Source organism: Drosophila innubila (genome assembly GCF_004354385.1).
Source record: "Drosophila innubila isolate TH190305 chromosome 2L unlocalized genomic scaffold, UK_Dinn_1.0 4_B_2L, whole genome shotgun sequence".
Taxonomy (NCBI): Eukaryota; Metazoa; Arthropoda; class Insecta; order Diptera; family Drosophilidae; genus Drosophila; species Drosophila innubila.
In genome coordinates, this window is record NW_022995372.1 from 25,543,034 (window position 1) to 25,552,102 (window position 9,069).

The 9,069-nt window shown below is 40.3% G+C and overlaps 5 protein-coding genes across 10 annotated transcripts in view; 2 read left to right on the forward strand and 3 right to left on the reverse strand.

The window, feature by feature from the left end:
• Nucleotides 1–3,799, forward strand: part of LOC117782063 (mucin-19) — a 72,277-nt gene extending 68,478 nt beyond the window's left edge. For all 6 annotated transcript variants that reach the window (XM_034618994.1, XM_034618993.1, XM_034618995.1 and 3 more), the window contains one exon: nt 3,042–3,799. In XM_034618994.1, coding sequence (XP_034474885.1) covers nt 3,042–3,524 — 483 coding nt within the window. In that variant the 3' untranslated portion in view covers nt 3,525–3,799. The remainder of the gene's footprint in view (nt 1–3,041) is intronic.
• On the reverse strand, nt 816–1,682 carry LOC117782064 (accessory gland protein Acp32CD). Its single transcript, XM_034618997.1, has one exon. The coding sequence runs from the start codon at nt 1,637–1,639 to the stop codon at nt 905–907; it is 735 nt and encodes a 244-aa protein (XP_034474888.1). The 5' UTR covers nt 1,640–1,682; the 3' UTR covers nt 816–904.
• A 1,233-nt stretch (nt 3,800–5,032) lies between the features above and the next one.
• LOC117781272 (deoxyuridine 5'-triphosphate nucleotidohydrolase) lies at nt 5,033–5,703 on the reverse strand. Its single transcript, XM_034618025.1, has 2 exons — nt 5,687–5,703; nt 5,033–5,547 (listed from the first exon to the last, which is right to left on the reverse strand). The coding sequence occupies exons 1-2, from the start codon at nt 5,701–5,703 to the stop codon at nt 5,160–5,162; spliced, it is 405 nt and encodes a 134-aa protein (XP_034473916.1). The 3' UTR covers nt 5,033–5,159.
• Nucleotides 5,704–5,869: 166 nt separating this feature from the next.
• Nucleotides 5,870–7,379, forward strand: LOC117781536 (alpha-ketoglutarate-dependent dioxygenase alkB homolog 6). Its single transcript, XM_034618306.1, has 2 exons — nt 5,870–6,012; nt 6,089–7,379. The coding sequence occupies exons 1-2, from the start codon at nt 5,983–5,985 to the stop codon at nt 6,725–6,727; spliced, it is 669 nt and encodes a 222-aa protein (XP_034474197.1). The 5' UTR covers nt 5,870–5,982; the 3' UTR covers nt 6,728–7,379.
• LOC117781535 lies at nt 6,936–8,537 on the reverse strand. Its single transcript, XM_034618305.1, has one exon. The coding sequence runs from the start codon at nt 8,358–8,360 to the stop codon at nt 7,407–7,409; it is 954 nt and encodes a 317-aa protein (XP_034474196.1). The 5' UTR covers nt 8,361–8,537; the 3' UTR covers nt 6,936–7,406.
• Nucleotides 8,538–9,069: the final 532 nt, after the last annotated feature.

Here is a 9,069-nt window from a genome sequence, read left to right on the forward strand (position 1 = left end):
TTGTTTTTCCATCTTTTATTGACATATGGCGTTCATTCTCGCTCTCCCGACTGTGCACTTCCTTGGAGTCCTGTACAGAATCCTCTCCAGAATTATAGCGATTGTTATTAAAGACAAAATTAATATAATAAGTCTGTCCAAGTACAGCCATTGGTAATAATGCAGCCCACAGGCAATACCACAACATTGTAAGAACCACCAAGACGTGCAGTTCTTCTCCAAATGCCACGCTACAGCTGAAAGTTCGCTTTATAGACTCGCTTGGTAGCCGTAACGGATCCATTTGGACCATTTGCTGATTTGGCTATCGCATTTACCTTTTTTATGGCGCAAACTCGTTAAATTTTATGACTATTTGAAATGCGGAATCAGAGGAAGGCGGTGCTAAAATAATGACGCCCTCAACTAGGTGCTAAAACAAATTGAACTTAAATTATCTCAACGGAAATATTTACACATTAACGAAAAGTAATTACAAATCAATTCGCTTTAAATGAGATTAAAAATGTGAGAGGGTAAAAGGATTTCAATCGAGATCAGTGCTGCCCAAGAAGAGAGAACAGAAAAAATATGAATGTGTTGGTGTAGACAAGCTTAAAATGTAAATAAAATGTATTTTTTTTTTTATTTTTTTATTTTATTTTAGTTGGAAAGGCTAGTTGACTTAAGGTCAAGATTTATAGTCAAATATAACAACACACTAAAGACTTGCATATAAATCCAAGGTGCAAGGCTCGATATACAGCTGTTCCCAGAGACGCCAATCTCTATCAATTTTTTGTAATACCGATACCAAAATTTAATAACAGTTTCCATTGATTTTATTTAATTTATTGTAAAATGTCCACTGGCAATTTTCATCAATTGAAATGTTGTAGGGACCGGACATACACAACTTATCGCTCTAATCCTCATTGAATTCCTCGTAGTCATCATTGCCATACGTCTGTCCAACCTTTTTGCTAGCCGAGCTATCGGCCTGGTCCAAGCGCTTGGATCCCGAGCCGGCAACACTTCCAGAGTGACCATGGCTCTCGGAGCTCTCGTAAATGGAGCGAACGTATCGTCCGCCGAAGCTATCATCGATGCTGATCTCATAGCTGCTGTGGTGACTGTGATCGTTGTCGGGTCCTTTGTTATCCTCATTCTGATCCTCGATGTCTCGAGGTTGCGTGTCATGGCTGTCGCTATCATCGTTATCATCATCCACGCCAGGCACACCACTTTTCTGGGAGTCATTATCGCTATCCCCACTGCCACTCTTTCCCCCACTGCCACTACCACTTCCTCCCGATCCGCTGTTGTCACCATCATCTCCACTTCCGTCGCCATCGCCGTCGTTGCTGTCTCCGTTATCATCGCCATTTTTATCATCATCGCCGCTGCCGCCATCGTCATTGCTGTTTCTGTCGCTGCCACTTTCCCGAGTGTCAGCCTGGTCGGAGTCATCGTCGAGCCTTGTAACGGGTTGCGCCACATCCTGCGACTCTCCGCCTCCACCTCCGTTGCCATTGGCATCCGGATTGTTGTTGTTGAATGCAAAATTCATATAGTACTTCTGGGCCAGCACGGACTGCAGCTGCCACAGCACCAGGCCAAAGGCGAGAATGCTTATGTGTATGCTCAGCCGGGTCCTCATGATCCTCAACAGACTCTAAACAGCAGCCGCCCGGTTTTCTCTCTTATATATAGATATAGCTCCATTCCCATACCGCATCCAATCGCATTTGGTCCCGCGACAATCGATTACGATTGGGTTCAATTCAGTCGAGGCGATCACTAATTGCAGTTCCGATAAAGAGGTGCACTACCACAAAAAGTCCAGGTAGTTAATATATAAATGTATCCAGTATGCGGTACTGATTCAAATATAAAAGGGCTCTTTATCTGAGGTGATTGTTAGTAGAATCGTTTAATTATTTATCATTTTTGCTATTCTCTAACAGTATTGGAATTCATCAAATATTCTTACGATTCCTCATCTCTATAGTGTTTGCTGCATTCATTCATATACCCCTATCGTGTTAAAGATTTTGATTAAATATTACAAGCAATCGGTATCTGAATTATTGATATCGTTTAAAAATTGTTAACAATTCTTATCAACTCGATAATATTAAAGCCATTATTTCACTGAGTTGCTAACTTTAATCAGTAATGAAAAATCATCGATAATAATTTACAAAGCTAAAGTAGCGTATGTCAGTTTTTAAAATGCATATTAAATATACTTAAAAATAAAATAGAATAATAATACAACTTTTTGATGAAAGTTTTGAATTAAATGTTTTCTGGCTCAGTTGTTTTTTAACTTCCACACATACATATGTATTACAAATAATTTTAAGAGTATTACGATTTAGACCTTACAGTAAGAACCTTAGAATAAATCAAATAAGATCCAGATCATTTTGTTAATTGATAATCTTTGAGTTAGGGAAAGGTTTACCAACTCGTACTTATTGCATTCGTATTATTTTTGCCAGTGTGTGAGTGTGACCGACGTGGAGGGCAAAACGACGGCCGAGTTGAGGTTGCTGCACAGTGGCAATATTCAGTTGGCAGACAGCAGCAACATCAGCCGGCAGCTGTGTATTGGCAAACAGGTTAAAAAGAACCTCGGCCACGGCCATGGAATTCAATCAGGGCCAATCTATAATAGAAATCTCATGTGGAGGGGAACAGCAGCAACTGGCAACAGCAGCAACTTGCAACTTGCAACCGACAGCCAGCCCACTTTCAATCGCTGTTGGCGTCGTGCGTTGCAAATATGAAAATGCTACTGCGGCGACTGCGGCTAAAAATCGTTTTTCATTAACAATTTTAAAAGCTGCGCATTAATCACACACACACATTTACACACACACACAGCAGAATAGACGCCCTCCGTTGCACGTTGCAAGTTGGTCATGCTGGATGCATAAAATTTATAAGCAACCTAACACAGCAGCAACATAACTAACTCCTGCCTCTATTCCCTCTTATTGCTAACTCTGTCTCGCTCTCACTAACAATGTTTCTCTCCGTCTTTGTCTTTGCAGCACTTTCGTGATCAGAGCATAGATGGCACGGGTTTGCCGCTGTTAACCGAGGATCATTTGGTTAGCTCGCTGGGCATGAAACTGGGGCCGGCATTGAAGTTGCGCTCCATATTGGCGAAGAAATTGGGCGGGCCATGTCCGTGTGTTGCGTGCGTTGCGCAGGCGCAACAGATGTTGGCGTTGCAAACGGGTGGAGCGGCACCAGTAGCAGCAGCAACCAGCACAACGACAACAGCAACATCATCAACAGGAGCAGCAACAACAACAACGGCACCATCAGCAGCAGCAGCAGCAGCAACAGTTGTAACTAGTTGCAGCAGTTTGTTCAACAGTAGCAGCAACAACAACAACACGACAGATAACTGCAATGGCCCCAGCAACATGGTCAGCGATGTTGCCGCAACAATGTTGCCCTGTAGCTTTGATGCTACCGACAGCAACAGCAACATTTTTAACAACAGCAACAAGGATGCTGCCAGATAGTTTTTTTTTTTTGTCACAATCGCAAATTAATTAAATCAACAAAAAAAACTTAATTTAATTAGGTTTATGCATGCAAACATATTGCATTTCAACTGCAAATGTTGTACCAAATGAGCTTTCAATTGAAAAAAAAAACACACACACAAACATAATTAAATTAAACATAATGAAAATATAATATATTTCAGCTAAAGATGAAAACTTTAAGCAGCAGCAACAACAATCGCAAAAGTCTTCCATTTGCATACGAAAAGAAATAGAAAACCATACTTAAATTTAAACACAATATAAAAATCAATTATAATTTTAATAATGAAATTAGTCAATTTAAATGAGTTTTTATTATGAGTTACAGTTACCAGAACCATAACGATTACGTACTTAATTACATTAAATATATATATTTATTTTAAAATATATTCGCAAATTTCGTTTATAACTGCTAGTCAGTAAATATATTATTATTATTATCACCATTATTATTATTATTACCATTATTATTATTATTTAATAATATTCAGACAACTTAAATGAAACTAATTTCAATTTTTAAACTTGATTTCCTTATTTGATTAGCAAAGAAAAGGCTATTTATTTTTTAAATTTATCTATTATTAACTTTGTATCAATATGTTATGTTGAAAACATCCTCAAAATTTTTGTTGTTAAAAATTTTATTTTTGCGGCCATTGCACGTTGGAATTCAAAATTCAAAATACTAGAAGAAAAAACGTATAAATTTAAGAGCTCCAAGACTTGAAGACACACAAAAAAAAAAAAACAAAAAAACAACAAATGCATTGTATATATTGTTTATTTAATTACATATATATTTAGTTATTAACTATATAAATACATATATAAAGATTTATATATATAATAGTAGGCAACTGCAACTGACCAAGTGTCGGGGAACTTAAAAATTTAATTTTAAATGTAGACAAGACAAGAAAAGAAATGATTTATTTTATAAACAAATATATAGCTATTTTTCACAAGCAAATAAATTGTAAAAGTTACAAAACAAACAAAAAAGTCTCCCAACTGGAGTCCGCATTTCAGCTTCTGCTTATCTGGCTAAGTACTAAGTGGGCTATGCAGCTGAGCTGACCTCCGATCGGGTCAAGCGTAACCGTTGCGCCAAAAGGCAACCAAGGATGGACTGCAGGCCAATTAAAACCACGCAGCGCGCACTTCAACGTCTAATTACAAATTGGAGTCATTGAATTTAATCGTATTAAAATCCGTATATGCACTTATGCACCTTAGACACGCAACAACCTGATTTACAGAGTGGCCCAAGCTTAACTCCTCACTTGGTCATAATTCGCTGACTCTGACGCTGGCTAACTGCACGTTCCGCCACCCAACCTGACCAAGCTCAACATCACAAGGATTTAAGAAATATTTATTTCTATATCCAAGAACTACTTGCTGGCCTGGAAGTCTCTTTTTTTCTACTGCAAGTTTATGCAATTATTGTAATTATTTTATTTATAATGTACATATTCTGTGCTTTAACTGTTTTTATTATTAACTTGTAATACTAACAATGGAATTCATGAGGTTTGGTTGGACTATGACAATTTGAACTTATAGTTAGATGAAGTGAAACTTTCAGCGTATCATTTTCCCCTATGTAGAAATTGGCTTAGCATTGTTTTCGCCAAGTGGCTCCTTCTCTTTGCCATTTTGCTCCTTCTTGGCCTCCGGCAGCTCATTGACTCCAGTTGAACCGAAACCGGCTTCGCCGCGCACCGTGTCCTCCAATTTGTCGACCTGCTCCAACTCCGGATAGAATATGCGTTCACAAATAAACTGAGCAATGCGATCTCCACGCTTCACATCGAAGTCGACGTCTCCATGATTGAACAGGACAACACCCAGGTTGCCGCGATAGTCCTCGTCCACGACGCCAGCACCCACATCAATGAAGTTCTTCACAGCCAAGCCGGAGCGTGGCGCCACGCGTCCATAGGAGCCCTCGGGTACTTGCACTTGTAGATCAGTCTTGACAATACCACTAGTGTTGCGCAAACAGGTAGAGTTCCGTTCGATTTTGCAGCTTCCATCTGTTCAGTTGTCAGCGCAAGACGAATAAATGACCTTCGACGCGATTGTTGTCAGTTTAGTTTTGCATTCCAAATAAATGCCGACGTCACACTATTATTATCAACATTTTTAATTTATTACATTAAAGCAATAAATATAAATAAATATGTATATTATGTTATATATTATATTATATTTAATTGAATGCGACTTACCCAAGCGACAGCTCGGAAAATGTAACCTGTATACAGAGTCACAGTGTTAGTGTTATCGGTTTGCCACCACAATCCGTCAGCTGTTAGAAGTCACTTCCAAGGCCAAATGACCGGGTAAAAGAATACAAATATTGATTTGCTGTAATTGCAAATCGCAACTTAGTTTAGTGATTTAGAACGTAGCAATAAACATGGATTTCACAGACTTTGAGGTGCGCAAGGTAAGCAAGCGTTGCGTGTTCTCTAATTCAATGATTAGCGATAACCACAGCATTGAAAATGTTGAAATGTTTTTAGTGCCCACCAACCGTGATGTACATTCCTAATTTCATTACCTCCGATCAGGAGCAGTCAATACTAAGTCACATTGAACGCACACCGAAGCCTCGCTGGACGCAGTTGCTCAATCGTCGCTTGGTCAACTATGGAGGCGTTCCACACCCAAATGGTATGATTGCCGAAGAGATTCCCGAATGGCTGCAAAGCTATGTGGATAAGGTAAACAATCTGGGGATCTTTGAGTCGCAAAAAGCCAACCATGTACTTTTGAACGAGTACCTGCCTGGCCAGGGCATCTTGCCCCACACGGATGGACCCCTGTTCTATCCGATTATATCGACAATTTCTTGTGGTGCACACACAGTACTGGAGTTCACCAGGCGCGAATCCTCTGGAGATGGAGGAACCAGAGAGGTGCTATTCAAACTGTTGCTGGAGCCGCGCAGTTTGCTCATATTGAAGGACACACTATACTGCGATTATATGCATGGGATCAGCGAGATTAATGAAGATACGCTATGCGATCGCATCTGTAATTACGATCTCTGCGAGAATACTTACAAGATTGGGGATCATCTTGTGCGGCGCAGTCCACGCATTTCACTAACTATACGCAATGTGCCCAAGACCAGCAAAATGAAGCTGAAATTCTGTTAGACTGTCGGAGAAATACACACGTTATTGTTGCTAACTTTCTTGTTAATGAAATGCACACGTTGCGAACGTACGAATGTACTTAGAGCCCACTGAAGACAGCCCACAAGTTGTTCAACTTCCAGTTATATGATATGATATGATAGAAAGACCTTAAAAATCTTCCGCTAGTAACTTAAGCACCAAAGCACACGCACACATTTCATAATGCAAATTGTTGGCTTATTGAACAAAAGGATTAACATTGCCCACCAAGTGCTTTATTTTTTGGTAACTAAAACAATTCAATTAAAGCAATTATGTATAGATCAATCGGATCGAATTATTGATTGATTGATTGTCTATGATCGTGTCTACGCCAATAATTTATAGATTTAGTTATTGAAAGCAATATTTAGGTATATATATAATTAATATACATTTGTTAAGGGATTCACAGTCAAGTATGTATTGTGATCTGTGAATCTTTACAAAAAGAACTTCCATGTTATAAGTCCTGACGTCGAGGACCACTCAGTATGTATGTATGTGTGTATTTTCTGTAAATCCTGTGTGTATTTTTGTAATCATATTCCACAGCGCACCGAAAAGACAAAACTATTCCAAGCAAAATTGATGTGAAATAAATTGTTGTCCATTGTTGTGATTGTTGAAATTTATGAGTGCTCCCATTGATGTTCTTCTAGGACTCATCCTGCCACTCCAATCGAAATTCCCGCTCAAACACCAAACGATCATAGAGACGCACCTCACTAATGCGTGCCGAGATGTCCAGACGCAGTTCGCTCACAGCCAGATGAAAGTTCTGACGTACCGCCCGCTGTTTGTCCGGCGTCAGTTGATTGAGCGGCTTCCGGAAGACGCTAATGATGCGTTGCAGATGATATTCAACGCTGGCACAGCGTCCAATGCAGACCCACAGATTCTCCGGATCGTGTATGTTGCCCGGGAAACGCGTGCGCTGATCAAATGGCGCCTTGCCGGACAGAAGAGCACGCACCTCGGCGACAATCTCCTGGTGCGTTTTCAGATCCCGCGTACTCAACGTCTTGAATTCGTACTTGTCACAGAAGTACATGAGATCACTGATCGCACACCACGGCTGTGAGCTGAGAGTTGTGTGATTGTTGCTCCAATTGCTGTAACCCGCTGGCGTTTTGCTCGCCTGCTGGGTGATAGTGGCCACCGTTGAGGATGCGTTGCTTTTGGCGCTGCTGCTGCTGCTTCCATTGGCTGTGCTGCTGCTGTTGCTGCTGCTGCCATTGGCGGTTGTCAAAGTGCTGCTGCTGATCTTTGGGCTGTCCATGCTGATGCTGATTTGGCTGGATTTCTTGTCAGCACGCTGCAGTTGCTCCATTTCCCGCTCGTGCTCCCGTGCCCGCATATAGGCCTCCTTCTTCTGTTGCAGCTCCTGCAGTTTGGTCATCTTCGGCGGCGAATTGGCTTTAAACAGCGACGGTGGGGGGGAGCGAACTTTAGCTAAACCTGCTGCTGTTGTTTGTGTCATCTCTCGCTGCAGTTCCGGCCCCGTGCTGTGACCATTTGTGTCCAGCGATGCACTGCGTCCATACTTGGCCCGATAACGCTCCAATGTGTCCAACGAGAAGCTGAGCTCTTTTTTGAGTGTTTTCTGCATATTTTTCGATATGTATATATGCGTGTATATATAGTTGGATTTATGTAATCGCCTTGGATACGTTCAATGTACGCGTGCCGCGCGTTCGTCTCAAGAATTTACATGCGAATGCGATCGAGCTCACCGCAATTGCAATTGCAACACCAACACCGACGGCGACGATCAACTACAAATTTCTTGAATAAGTACTCTTTATTTTTATCTTTTATCAATTGGCGTCCACTTGCAGCAGAGTACTTGGGCCATGTGCCTCAACGCTCACTTTATTTTGGTCTCTGCCGATCATTGGATTGGCAATTGGGAGACGACTACAAGATACATACACGCTTAAGTCTTTAAAAATATATTTATTTATCAGGGACCGTAAATAATGATTTTGCTTTTTGTTAAAACGAAATCGTTTACTTACTTTGAGAAAGTGGGAGAATACGCCAATATTCCTTCTTAAATTACTGTCAATGTGATTTTCGTTAAAAAAACATTGATAACTTTTAATTATTTATTATTTTGTGAGATAATCAATAAAAATTTTAAAATAATTCTTACTTAGATAATAGTATATGTATTTACACTGCCGAAGAATCTTGGATTTAATGCCCGGATAAATGCTAAATTTTTTTGAAACCAAATCAAAAATAATGCAGCTGCCTCGAATCTTCTAGTAGACGTTGGCTGGCGATTGGTTCACAGCGAGTCGTTGCAACTTGGC